Source organism: Syngnathus acus, chromosome 3, assembly GCF_901709675.1.
Source record: "Syngnathus acus chromosome 3, fSynAcu1.2, whole genome shotgun sequence".
Taxonomy (NCBI): domain Eukaryota; kingdom Metazoa; phylum Chordata; class Actinopteri; order Syngnathiformes; family Syngnathidae; genus Syngnathus; species Syngnathus acus.
In genome coordinates, this window is record NC_051089.1 from 8,995,677 (window position 1) to 9,009,869 (window position 14,193).

At 40.0% G+C, this 14,193-nt stretch overlaps 2 protein-coding genes across 5 annotated transcripts; both read left to right on the forward strand.

Moving 5' to 3' along the window:
* Nucleotides 1-60: 60 nt before the first annotated feature.
* Nucleotides 61-7,872, forward strand: dusp22a (dual specificity phosphatase 22a). 4 transcript variants are annotated; one of them, XM_037247880.1, is made up of 8 exons: nucleotides 68-106; nucleotides 222-299; nucleotides 1,272-1,305; nucleotides 1,688-1,770; nucleotides 2,613-2,662; nucleotides 5,346-5,420; nucleotides 5,608-5,779; nucleotides 7,108-7,872. In XM_037247880.1, exons 2-8 carry the CDS (start codon nucleotides 279-281, stop codon nucleotides 7,297-7,299), a joined length of 627 nt encoding a protein of 208 aa, XP_037103775.1. In that variant the 5' UTR covers nucleotides 68-106; nucleotides 222-278; the 3' UTR covers nucleotides 7,300-7,872. The 4 variants fall into 4 exon arrangements, with proteins under 4 accessions (XP_037103773.1, XP_037103774.1, XP_037103775.1 ...); XM_037247881.1 differs by having other exon boundaries at nucleotides 93-111; XM_037247878.1 differs by having other exon boundaries at nucleotides 61-299; nucleotides 1,198-1,305.
* Nucleotides 7,873-8,536: 664 nt separating this feature from the next.
* Nucleotides 8,537-13,018, forward strand: irf8 (interferon regulatory factor 8). The gene is made up of 9 exons (XM_037248095.1): nucleotides 8,537-8,644; nucleotides 8,720-8,904; nucleotides 10,287-10,470; nucleotides 10,565-10,665; nucleotides 10,737-10,794; nucleotides 11,030-11,077; nucleotides 11,435-11,830; nucleotides 11,905-12,020; nucleotides 12,112-13,018. Exons 1-9 carry the CDS (start codon nucleotides 8,596-8,598, stop codon nucleotides 12,301-12,303), a joined length of 1,329 nt encoding a protein of 442 aa, XP_037103990.1. The 5' UTR covers nucleotides 8,537-8,595; the 3' UTR covers nucleotides 12,304-13,018.
* Nucleotides 13,019-14,193: the final 1,175 nt, after the last annotated feature.

Sequence of the window (14,193 nt, forward strand, 5' to 3'; positions counted from 1 at the left end):
TAACTCGCTTGTTTTAAACGTACGGCTGTTCCTTCCTGTGACGTCACTTACCGGATGGACTACTTAGTTCACGTCAAAACAATCCCGGAAGTCGACGTTTCACATTGTAAGGCAAGAGTGCAAGCTTATTTCTCCTTCAGCTTTTGTAACTTATTTGCTTCGTTTACCCGTAAATGCATGTAATTTAATAATTCGAAAATTTACCCAGCCTTGTATTTTAGAGCCACAGTCCGATCGTGCCACTTTCGGATAATCACCATACACAAGGACTAGCCGCCATGGGCAATGGAATGAATAAGGTACTAAAGTGTTTGTCATGCTTTGCTCTTGCGGGCGAAGTGTTAAATTTGTCTTCCATTTCGTGTTGACGATTGAGAGATTATATGTTCGAGCGCAAGGTTGACTTGTTACACATGCTAAGTACTGCAATGTGATGCATTTATGGTACATCCGTTAAGGTTGCAGAGTGCAAAAATACGCGTGACAAGTCACCAAAACTTTTCATTCGAGATTCAAGTGTAGAGATTAGCGAATGCTAATGGTTTTGCTATTGGTTTCATTGCTATACGCAACAAGATAAGCAAAAACACCCTGTGCATGAGTCAGGTTTGCCTTACATTTCATTCGCACAAGAGCAATTTGAAAAGCAATTCCAGTTTAGGTTGCTAGTTTAAATGAAGAAATTAAGTAAATCACTGACATGTTTGGTATATGCAGAATCAGATCAACTTTGTTTTCACTCAATTTCACTTAGGTTAACATGCTGTGGCCACCATCTGACCTCTGACTCTTGAATGATGACTCAAATGGGGGTCAAATCAATATTAGACATCTGTTTTCTGTGAACCTGCTGATTTTACTTTAATTTGTATTGATAGTATTTTATTTCATCCATTGCGGTACATTTATCATGCACAGATCTGTTGTGTTTAACTTTGAATTGCATTATTTTTTCTTTTGACCATTATGTACCTGGAGAGGTAATTATTTTTTGAGGTGGTACTTGTAAAAAGTTTGAACACCATTGTTTTGGAGTCTGTCCAGTGTCTTTGCCTCTCATCACTCCTTGAGGATGACACTTCAGCGCTTCAGGCCTTGTATGTCCCTGGGGGGGTAGTTGCCTTTCCTGTGCTTGGTTCTTAAGCTTTAAGCCTCAAATCCAATCAGGCTCAGCTTGGAACGTTTGTTCCTTTTTAGGGGAACCATTTGAAGCCTGACTATCATGCAGAGACTAAGAAGAGTACAACATGTCTGTGACTTGTGCTTCACAGGTTGTTGATGGCCTGTACCTTGGGAATATAAGAGGTAAGAAAGACGTCCTTGTCTTGTCATTTATTTTGTCCTTTTGCGGGATTTAACTTTATTTCTTTTATAAATGTGAAGAATAATATGAACGTTTTTGCAATGTTTTCTACTAATGAACATTTTATTCAGTTTGCACAAGTTATTCTCAATTCATAGACCCAATTTTAACATGAAATGTTGTGAGGGTGGTTTCTGCTGGAAACAAAAAAAGCAGCAGTACCAAGATGAATATAATTTGGATTCCTTTGTTTGAGAGCGGAAAATGTGTATTTAATTGTTCCTTATGTTCGTGGCTTATTCAATAAGAAGGATTTCCATTGAAAGTCAGGTGTTGTGACTCAATCATGGTGTGAGCAACTCCCTTCCCCTGTATTTGATCTAGATGCAGAAAACCGCCAAAGCCTATCACAGAATGGCATCACCCACATCCTCTCTGTGTACAACAATGCCCGGCCCGTATTTGAGGTTAGTGAAATACAAGTATCATCATCTCCAAAACACTTGCTGAACCAAATACATTCAACACAATACAACTTCCAAAAGTCTGAGGTTTCTTTAACCAGCAGAGGGAAGTGTTGAGCTGTAGATGGTGCAAGAGTGTACTCATAGTGCATATGTGCACAGCTAATATGTTATTGTATGTCATCATATATTGATATAACATAGTCAATCCATCATTTAAATTTCTTTTACATTTGACTTTTTGTTGACACTATTAGATGGGTGTCGTTTAACAGTGATGATTATTTTGTTGGCGTGGAACTGTATTGCATATTACTGAAAGCCGTTTGTAATAATTTGGTTATTTCGCAAAAGCAGAATTTCTTGCGCAACCTTTTGTATGACGTTCAGGTGGTGAGTGTACCTAAGAAACTAAAAGTAATAGACAACCACAATATAGCTCAGACACAGACTTGGTTTGCTTATTTCATCTGAGAAAGTTCATTTTTGACAAATAAATCTTTAAAACAGAAGTAGAACATAACATTTCTGGCCTATATTGTGAGCTTGGGTGTCATCTATGAAGATGTCTTGCGCGAAGGTATTAACCTTTGAAAACAAAAAAATTTTCAGCCTACCATATGAATAAGATGTCTTCTCAGAAAATGCATTACTTTTATGGTTCCTATTCATCTACGGTAGGTTATGTTGGACAAGGTTTGATATGTTGTCATAATAATAATAGTACATTTAATCATACAATAACACACATACGCAACAGGCAGTATTTGTTTTACAAAAACTTGTTCTGGGTGTTACAACTGCACTGACGTGTAACGTATTTTTCTCATGGTGATGATTTGCAGGACAAGACTTACCTTTGTATTCACGCAGCAGATGCCTCTAGCCAGAATCTGTGAGTAGAAAGCACGCACAATCAACTCTTCTTCTAACGTTTTCCTCATATTTAAAAGTACCTTAGATGGATAGGTTAGGCAAAGAGGTTTGATTTTATTTATTCTCATTTAATTGTTTAATTTTATTTATTTTTTAAAGTATTTTATTTTTTCCTTACTTAATAACTTGCCTATTGTCAACAAATCATTCTATGAGTTGGCCAAATCTGATTACATAAAAAAAGTACTCCTGTTATTCACCACTGTATTTTTTTTTTTGTGATTGTCTACCAATGTTTCGAACAGAGCTTGATGGTGTAATTCCATTTGTCACTTTATTCATGTCGAAAGCATCATGAGCTGGCCCTCCACCCTTGCAGTAGTCCCATGAGTCACCGTGTTTATATTCATCTCCACGTAGGTTCTGTTAATGCAACTCTCACTTGACTCATGTTGGACCGAACGCACAGCACAAGCCCCGCCTTCCAGTTTGCTTTGAACTCCGGGCTCAACTGATCGACCCGATTTTGCAGACCTCAGAGCCCAACTGGGTTTATATTCCAGTAGCATTTCTAAAGCAGCCTCACCAGTGCCAAGGCTCTGTCCACTTGTTGGCTGTCACGGCAGACTTTCAAAATGTTTTCCCTTGCTCTTCTATTTCAATTTCTTTAAACGTAATGGAACTTCTGCCTCAGAGCTCGACTGCAAGTAGATAAGAAATGGAGCTTTGTGGCTTGGATGGATGTTGCCGAAGGGCCCGGAGAGCTCTGACCTCCAGTGTTGCAATCGGGCACCTTCCCTCAGGCAGCAGAGGAAGGAAACCTCAGTGACATCTGGCTGTTGCCTTTGACCACCCTTTACGCTTTAATGAGCCCCACTCTGTCACAATCTCCATTCTGCTTAATCCGAGCCGGGAGGCCAACTGTCTCCCCGCCGTGCTCGCCACTGGTGAGGAGGCCCCTCCCATTGCATAAGCTCCTAGCTACTGTTCGTTTAGTGCTTCGTGCAGCTCCAACGTCGATAATGTGGTATGGATGTCAAGTCAACCCTGATTTCAGTTCCTTTTTTCTCTCCCTATTAAATTGATATTGACACGAACATGGCTATGTGTCGCCCTTTATAGGGAACGGAGCCATATTTGGTAACTTAACTCGCAATGGGCGTGAAAGGCTGACTCTAAGGCAATGGAAGACGGTTCATGAAAAAATTCTTAAAGGAAAAATGTAACCCTCTATCTCGTGACATAAAATGTTATTTTATTGTTTTGTTAACTTTTAATGAAGTGTGATAATCACGACTCGAGTAACTTCACTTTCGCTATCAGTCACTTCCACTTTTCCTCAATTTGACTGAAATATTGTTGTCGTTTTGTTAATTGATTGAGTGGCTCAATTCTTTTTATGGCCATATTAACAGCATTCAAGTATATTTTTTAAATTCATATCTATCAGTGTGTATATTTATATATATTTTTTTTAAAACATTACTTTTGTGGGCACATCGCCCCTTAGAAGGAAAATTAAGAATTAATTTAAACTATAATTGAACTATTCTAAACTAAAATTGCAATATTGTGGTAATAATTTTTTTACTTGCCTTTATAAAGCCATTATTTTCAACCATGCTAATACAAATTTTGATTTTTGAAAAAGGGGTTTTGGCGATTGAAAACGTGTGCCAAGCACGTTTTCTCAAACAACCAAAAGACGTATTGACACAAAATGCTGTCTGTCTCTATTTATTGATATCATACCGTTGTGCTTGCTTGAGATGAGATGTTACATTTTAGTTCTGAGGGAATAAACAAAGACGGCAATTGATTGTACAGTACAGGAGAATGATCCAGAATGAAGACAGTACTTCAATACGACTGCCTTTTGCCATGATATTCCAATTCTGCAGCATCGTGAGAACGAGCGCCTTTTGTTGCTTTTTTTTACCAGATTCAGCTAGTTAAAATGTAAATACTCTTTCACATGGTGAATTTCTGCGTATTTAACAAGACGAGCGGAAGCATCAGTGCTGGGAAGACAGAGCAAAGTGCTGAGGAGACAAATTCTGAAGTGGACTTTGGGTCTCAGGAAGAAGTGTCTATTTTCACCGCCGACTGTTACTTTGTCTGCTGTTGAGTAACCAGCAGCTGGTCCCGGGAGTCTGCCAGGTCAGCCTTCTGCTTCTTGATTATGTGAAACGCTATCAGTGTTTCCCAACTGTCTGCAAGGAGGATTGTCAAACACAACAAATGTCTGCGGCGGGCCTTTTCTTACATTCATTGCTTTTCTGGATTGTTTGAGACTTCATTTTTGTTCACGTGCTTAAAACATGAATTATTTTAGAGACCTGCTGTTTTTCCTCTTCTTCGTCGTCACACTATAGAATCAAAAGAGGGCTCTTTCCTTGTTTGTCGTTGGCGCTCACAAAGCCTCTGTTGGAGCAGCCGTTCTGCAGCCAAGTCGTCGCATCCATTTAAGCAAATTAGATTGTCCATTGATTGGAATCCTCAACCGGTATCATAAACCAGTTCTGCAACACACAAAGTCAGGGCCTCATTCATGTAGTTTCATTTCAAGATGCCATTTCTCAATTCCTATAATGCAATCCTATTTTTAGCTGTGCAATACTGTATGCTTTGAACTGCAGCCCATCGCTTCCTGATTTGATGTGAAACGGTGTGCATTTTAAGTGTTTTCATCAATTTCTCAGGTTGCAACATTTTAAAGAATGCATCCGCTTCATCCATGAGTGTCGCCTGAATGGCGGGGCGTGTCTCGTTCACTGGTAAGTGACAAGTAACATAATGTTCACTTATGAGTGAGTCGGAAGTGCCTCTATATTACCGCAATCTAGTCATTAACAAACATAAACATCCATCCGACAAAATATTATCGGAAGCTTGAAGCAAAGTGTACCTAATATTTTGACTGGTCAGTTTAGCGTATACGTCAAATGCGTGTTTGTCGTTCAGCCTCGCAGGTGTCTCCCGAAGCACGACAATGGTGGTGGCCTACCTGATGACTGTCACCCATTACAGCTGGGAGGAATGTCTCACCGCCGTCAAGGCCGTTCGCTCTTTTGTTGGGCCCAATTGCGGCTTCCAGGAGCAGCTGCAGGAGTACCAAACCACGCAAGTCTCAGAGGTACCGTATATACCGTTCAAGCAGCTCGCAAAAGTGACCACTTCTTTTTCTGTATAATACATTTCAATTAATGGAGTGCATGAAAATGTTCCCTTGCAGTAGCAATGACCAAGCATTGAGTTGCATTGAGAACGGGAACCGCGGAGTTGGGGGATGTTGCTGCGATTGCGATAGCTGGGCCACTGCTTATCACGTGCTTTGCATCACCGTCAGCATCTTGCATGCAATGATTTTGAGGAATACAGGGGAAATGACTTTACAATGTGAGTCGTACAAATGAGAGAATCTGCATTGTAACGGCAAATTTCACAGTATGGTTGTATATAAGGAACTCCTGAGACCAGTGATTCTGAAAGTGGGGTGGTATTCAGGCAAGTGGTACTTGAAAGAATCACTTCCAAAGTACAAGTTTCACTTCAGTTATATTTAGCCTTTAAACTTAATGTATTTACATGTCGAAATTTAGAAAGGTTTGTTTTTAAAAAAAAAAAAAAAAAAAAAAACTAGATGCCATTCAAGTACAGTGTTAATCCCGTGCCTGCACAAAGTTACAGTGGCTCCAATGATCCTAAAAGTTCATTCCAAAGTGATATCCAAAGAAATGCATAGTATACTGAAATTATGGTAAGTCACCTGACATGTGAATACTGTATTTTTATTATTCTGCAGGTTGTCGTTGGAAAACTGTATTGAACTGCACTCCATTATTTGAGACCCTTTTCTAATCGTTTGTCACGTAACCAAATTATTAGAAACATCTCTGCATTTGACACCTTGTATTTTTTTTTCCTTTTAGTCACCTGTGTCGTTCATTGTTTCATTGTATGTGATACTTTAGAAAGGTGCAGTAACCGCATTGAAAATAAACTCCACTGGATTTTAGGATACCTGTTAGATAAGACAGATTCTTCCTGCTAACTCCTACTTGTATCAGGATAAATGTCATCTGCCGTTACATGTCATAAAATGTGATGTTCCTTAGGCTGCAATAACCAAGGTTCATCATATAAAAGTTTGAAAGCATCTGTAAATTACTTGAGCCACAATAAACAACTGGCTCGTGCAAATCTTTGTCCCTAGTTACAATTATATCAAGGACTGGAGGCATTTTTAGTTTCAATACACTGTAATGGAATCATAACAGTTGGACACACTGCTATAGACTAGAATTTGGAAACTATGTGACCACAGAAAGCAATGGAAATACAAAATCTTTATTTGCTGTGTTTTGATGATCAAGTGTTTTGATCTGAGTCCGGTCATTTATCACACTGATAACAACAATGCTTAACTGAGCATTGATTGTATTCATACCGATCTATCCACAGTATCGAGCGTGGCTTGAGTCCAGTTTCCAAGCCAGTCCGTTTAAGGACCAGGAGCAAGTGGGCGCCCTGCTGATCCAATACACGGAGCAACAGGAGAACCAGAGACAAGCCAGAGACCAGCGCTGGATAAAACAGGACGTGGACGCGTGCTCCCTTCCGCCCACTCCGGCTCATCCCGAAGGCAGCAGCTGAAACACTAGGCCCGCCACTAAATCACCCGACAAAATACTTAATTTATGCATCACGCTAACCTTTTTAGCACCGGGTTGATTTTGCTGCGGGCTATGCGTACCTCACCCCTAGTACCTCCTTGTTTCCTTCACCGAGCCCATCAGTGCTCAGACGCCTTACTCTAAAAGCCTCAGCACCTTAATCATGATGACATCACCTATGCTTCCATGTGATCCTCCCGACCTGTTGCAATATGCTCAGCATTTGCCTCCGATTACACGGGATGTCGACCACCCGCTTTGGTGAACTACTGCTTATTAATTTTGTGTAAATCAGTCAATTCCAAAAAATGGAGGTAATCCTAAAGGTGGAAAATGAACGAACGTATGTTGATTTGTGTGTTTCATACAAGGCTATGTTGACAGTACAATGTTTAGTTTTAATGAAGGATCTTGGAAGTACAAACACTACCATCTTCCTGATTTTTAGTGAAGCTCTGATTTATCATTGTAGTGTTTGTAGATTGTCTTGTGGTTTTCTTGGTAAAAGTATTGCACACTACTGTTTTTGTTTTGTAAAAAAAATAAACGGATTAAAAAGAAAAAAGAAACGGTTGTCTGTACAATAGAATGAATGTGATTGTTTTGACTTTACAAAGTACTTGTTACATATTAATCTAGTACCACTAATACTAATGATAATGTCTATGACAGAAAAGTTGCAAGATTGTCAAAAGATGCATTTCCAACCCAAACTGTGAGTTGTCCCCTGTGGCAGGACAACATGTGGCTGCAGAGCATTCTCTGATCTTCTGACAGTTCCTGGCCAAGAATGTCACTTTGTTGGAGCAAACTCCCCACTCACCTGACCAGGCTCTGTGGAATATGGCCCCAAAGCTCGGAATGTGGGACACTAGTCCTGGAATTTTCCTGTCAGTTATTCAGTTTAGGGTTCCTAGGATTTTTATAAAAATGAATGAACGCCATGAAATAATCACACCTTGGCCAAATGTCAAATTACCAAGATTTACCGACTTGCAATTCAAGATTTTGTGTTCTCAGAGCAGAGTGGGTGAATGACAAAGGAGGGGTCCACACAAAAATTCCCCATGCCACAAGCTTACTTGTGACTGATTGTTTTGGCGTGGGCAGCAACTTGTGTCAGACCGTTTCTTGTAAATGCCCACACTTTAAAGAACTACAATGTCGTAGTAGGCGGGGTCGACCTGTTGTGACTTCGGTGGCAGTGATTGGTCAGAACACCAGTGACGTCACGCATACTCACTACCATCCAAAACAATAAACCTGACAGAGATGCATGGGGAGCAATCATTCATTACCATCTGACAGCTCAACAACTTCTCATTGTAAGTGCTTTTACTTTCACTTTAGGAATTCCTTTGATACTTTGCAATTCTAACATGAGTAACTTCTTGGTGTAGGTGACACAAACGCGATGTCGAATCCTGGAGGTCGTAGGCTGAAGCAGTGGCTTATTGAGCAGATCCAGAGTGGACAATACTCTGGGCTCATGTGGGAAGATGGAAGCCGAATCATGTTCCGAATTCCGTGGAAACACGCAGGGAAACAGGATTACAACCAAGAAATAGACGCATCTATTTTTAAGGTAGGTACATTCAGTTTGAACACTTAATTGCCTCAAAATGGGGCATTTTATATTATTAGGATTACCTTTGTTTAACTGTTTGTTTTTATCCTATATTTTCTTTTAGGTTCAAATTAATGTGAAAAAAAAACATTAATTAATTGTTTTATAGGTGCAGATGGTATTAGGGATTTTTTTTACAGGGTGGGGTTTGCAGCCAGGGTGATTTGGCCGTGCAGTGCCTGTTTAAGATTTTCAAAAGGGGGGTAATGAATAAAATGTATATAATCGCACTGTTTTCTCTAAAACAATCACAAAATGTAAATAGACTAGCTAAATATAAAATGGGGATTTTGCGCTTGAGCTGTGCACATTGATCGTTAAACCTCACTTCCTGTACTATATACATGGTATTTTTGTTTTCCTAAAAAAAAAAAAATATATATATATATATATATATATATATATATATATATATATACTATTTATGGTATTTTTTTTTTACTAAAAAGCCTTACTGTACATGGTCGTTTTGTTTCGGTTAGAGTCAAGTATCAAAGGTATGGGGTGAAAGGTCAGGAGTCGAAGATTAAGGGTCAAGGTGCATGGATCAAAGATCAGGGCTCAACGGTCACATTTGATCATTAAAAAAAAGTCTTACTATACATGATTATTTAAAAAAAAAAAAAAAAAAAAAAAACTTTCTATACATGGTCAGCGGTGTTGTACCTGAACACGTTCAATGAATAAAAGTTAATGAGCTTGTTCATATTTTACCCGAACATGAATTCAACGTAGCACTGTGAATGTTTTTGTCCATGTGCTCATTCTGGGTCCAATGTTTTCTCTTCTTAGACTTCAAAATAAAACCCTACTAAACAAACAAGGCTTAAACAGGTGGGAGAAAAAGGATTTGGCAACCCCGGCCACAAACTCTTACAGCACACTCATCTCAAGTGGATACATTTCTGTACCTTCGGTCATTTATTAGAAGAGCATTTAATTGTTCTGCCTGTTACTCTACGCCGTTGGCAAGCACAAATATTTTTTGTAGTAAATAAATGAATTTTCGTCCAAACTGGATAAATGACTGTGGAATACCCGATGACCTCTCTGAGCACACTCGTGCCTCGGCACACTAGTTGGCAATCACTGTTTTAAACTACCCTGGTCAAATAGATATTCAACTCATCAACTCACTTAAGCTTAGTATAAATATAATTGTTTCTTGAGTTATTGTAGACACTAAAAAGCAGGTTTTAATACGAGTGTGAGTTAGGGTTAGGATGGATGGATGGATTGATGGATATTCTTACCTTACATAGTAACTAAATTTAAAATACTAAGCGTATTTTATGAACCTTGTGAAAATATAATATGATAACATATGGCTGTCTATGCAGGCATGGGCTGTGTTTAAAGGCAAATTCAAGGAAGGCGACAAGGCAGAACCTGCAACTTGGAAGACCAGACTGCGCTGTGCGCTTAATAAAAGCCCTGACTTTGAAGAGGCGACAGAAAGATCTCAGCTGGACATCTCGGAGCCTTATAAAGTCTACCGAATCGTACCAGAAGATGAGCAGAAACGTGAGCTTGTGATTTTGATCTTGTGAAGCTAAAGCTCTATGTTGTATGGTCAGTGCGTGACCATAGAATATTTTCTTCCATGATTGCGCCACAGATGGAAGGAGCTCAGTGATGGCGGTAGCTGCTTCCAACAGCTCTGGCGACATGACCGACATGGACTGCAGCCCTCCTGACATCGAGGGCCTCATCAAAGAGGTAAAGCTTCTTCTTCTCATTCTCCTTGTCTTGTACTCCTTTCTTGACACGTTATTGTTCGGTGTGTACAGGAAGAAGGCTGCAGGATGCAGGCCAGTCCAGAGTATTGGCCGCAGACTAGTGCTAGTGGTAAGGAAAAAACTGACAATATACCTCAAAGTGAAACACGAGATTTGCTGTTGTCTGCCCTCAGTCAAACTCTCCAATGGAAGAATTGACTAACATCCTGTTGAACTTTGCTGACGAGGATGATTAAGTTGTTGTTGTATAAATATTTCTGATGATGAGGCAAAATAATGACACAAGTCCGTGTTGAGAACTGATTGGTGTGTACAGCCTTAAATCTTCTCTTTTTAATTCGCAGCCTTTTCACTGCATCACGACCCCTTACCGACTGGCACGCTCAGCTCAGGTAATTATTTTGTGTCTTATGTCCACACGTAAAATTTTTGGCAGGAACTTTAAATCATATTTTCAAAAGCATTTTCAAACCTAATATATACAGAAAAACAAAGTTATCGGGGAGCGCGAGTGATCATTTTGAGGGTTAATGACTAACTGCCTCTAGAAGCCCTGCCTATTTGTGTTTCGCCATTGTCAAAATCAACTTTAATTTTTTTTCCCCACTGTGGGACCCATCCGGAGTTTGGGTTGTTGGTGAAAGTGAAAGCAAACTAACAGAAAATCATCATATTGCATGTGAATTACTTTCATCAATTTGTATTGGAAGTAAGAAGCTAAATACTTTGATGTACTTTGTGTCCTCCAGCTTTCTCTCAAATGATGGTCTTATTCTACTATGGAGGAAAGCTGATGGACAACACACTGGTGAATCACCCCGAGGGCTGTCGCCTCTCCCCGGCCCAGCATCACCCGGGTCGCGGCACCCCATACAGCTCCGACAGCATGCAGAGAGTTTACTTCCCCCCGGCTGAACTCATCGAGTTTGAACGGCAACGGCAAGTCACCCACAAGTTGCTGGGCCACTTGGAGCGAGGGCTCCTGCTGCGGGCCAATCAGGAGGGTATATTCATCAAGAGGCTATGCCAGAGCAGAGTCTTCTGGAGTGGACTGGCCGATGTGGGCTTGCATTATAGCCCCGTGCCTTGTAAGCTGGAGAGGGATGCAGTGGTGAAGATTTTTGATACTGGCAAGTTCCTTCACGGTGAGGCCTTGTTTGTAAGCTCCACAAATAGTTCGAGGAGAAACTCTAACCAGCTGCTCTGTGTCCTGTCGTAGCTCTGCAGCTGCACCAGGAAGGTCAGATTCCAGCTCCCGATCCAACTGTGACTTTGTGTTTCGGAGAGGAGCTTCATGATCTCAGCACTGCCAAGAATAGGCTGATAATTGTGCAGGTAAGGGGAAAAAAAAGTGTCATGCTTTTCCTCTTAAACCCTTCTCTAATTTGATGATTTCGTGTTTGCTCCTCCGCCTCTTCTGTGTCAGATCACGATGGTGAAGTGTCAGCAACTGCTAGAGGCGGTGAATTTACGCCGCTCGCAGCCGTTTTGCACCAACATGGAGCAGTACGACGACATCTCAGCAGAGCAGATGGCCAACATCTATCAGGACTTGTGCAGCTACAGTGGACCTCAGAGGTCCGCCTGCTACAGGGAGAATATGCCCATCACTGCCTGAGGAGGCTGTGCCAGAGCGCTCTTTTTTTTTGGATCATATTCTCAGACCGAGCTTTCTTCTCAATGCCAAGAATGTCCATATTTTTGTATTATATACAAGAAATGTTGTGAAGACTTAATATGCCAACCCTCCTCTTCATTATTCCACAATAGAGTGAGAGAAGAACATGTAAACTGGCACTCACTGACCGTAGAATTTGATACACCTTTTTCAATCTAATGAGACACAAGAGATCATAACTTTTTCTTTTAACTCAACTCAACTGGAGCACTTAAAAACAACCTGCTGCAAAATAAGCAAATAAAATCAAGCACACATGAAAATAATCATAATAATTATTTTAATGTAAGGAGCAATAATAAAATGTTCACTTTCAATTGTAATTGACATTATTTCTTTATGCTAAGATTTAAATGGTTGTTTCTTTAGGTCTTTTAATTTTCTCCACGAATATTTTTCTCACATATCCACAAAAAACTGGGTAAAGAACAAACGTGTTCTTTACTCAGTGAAGAAATTTCCGGGTACCTGTCACGCACCGAATGTAAATAGGAAATTTCTTGACTGACCGAATATCTGCTTTTTCTTTTTTGTCTAATTTTATTACTTTGATTTCGGTATGGATGGCATATTAGAGATAGGTTTTACTATCGTCATGTGCTTGTATCCCCTTTTTATGATGTCGTTTTTTTATTAAAATCATATTTTCAATTAACCACAATCTCTTTTGTATTAATATATCATGACCATTTGAACTTTGATATGCTTGACTTTGATATATATGTATTTCTTTGAAAAAAAAAAATGACTACAGTAGTATTTCAGTCAAAGGGGAAGCAAATCTGCATGTTTTATGTTTCCAATGCTTGATAAGCGGATATGAGGCTTGATTTGTGTGCGTGTGTGTGTGTCTGTGCGTGCGCTCGTGTGTACCCGTGGTCACATCTGTATTACAGAGGAGTTTGCGTTCAATTCTACCGAACAGGAACACCTATCGGATGTTGTCACAGGAAGCAAAAAACAAAAAACCCCAAAAACCACCGCCCACATAGCACATGTGAGACTGCCTTCATTCAGTGTACACCCAAGTGCAGTCATTCTGTACTGCAGACACTATTCACCAAAACTTCAGCATGAAAGCACTCAATAGTATGTCCTTTCTGTCCTTTCCTTTGTGCATGGTAAATATGAATTATTCATGTTGTGTCACTGGTGTGCCGTGAGAGATGTTCAGCTGTGCCGTGGGAAATTGTCCAACATTAAATACCGAGCGCATTGTAAACAGGATCGCCAAACCACAGGTCAGTTAGCGCAAGGCCTGGTCAGCCACTTGCTAATCGTGCACGCGTGGCAAATCGGAGAATCTTGAGATTTCATGTTGTGGAGTGAACGATTCATTCAAAAGAACTATTTTCTTTCAGTGAACGAGAGTGAACGAATCACTTCCTAAAGTGAAAAGTTTTAGCTCCTGTAGAACGTGAAAATGACCAATGTATTGTAAGATGGGGTTTTTTGTTAAAAAAATGACCAAGTGTAGTGAGACCTTTTTTTTTTTATGACAATGTATAGTCAGGCTTTTTTTTAACATTATATCTTCTTTCTCTCTGCTTTGTATAAAGCCGCTAGAGTAGCTTCTCCCTCTTGTGTTTAATAAGCAGATCAAACTATTTAGGGTATTTTGGGATACAGTTTGTTTCCGTGTCACAGCAGAACTGTTTGGACAAGTCTGATCACTTTGATTACGTGCTCCTCAACTTGGAATAAATCGACTGAAACTTGAGGTGTTGAAAGTTTATTTGTGACTTTGCATTTCCAGGTTAAAAGTGCGTATTTATACACAAGCGTGTTTGTGCAGAGCTCAGGGAAATGCAGGTGTGTACGTTGCCTCTG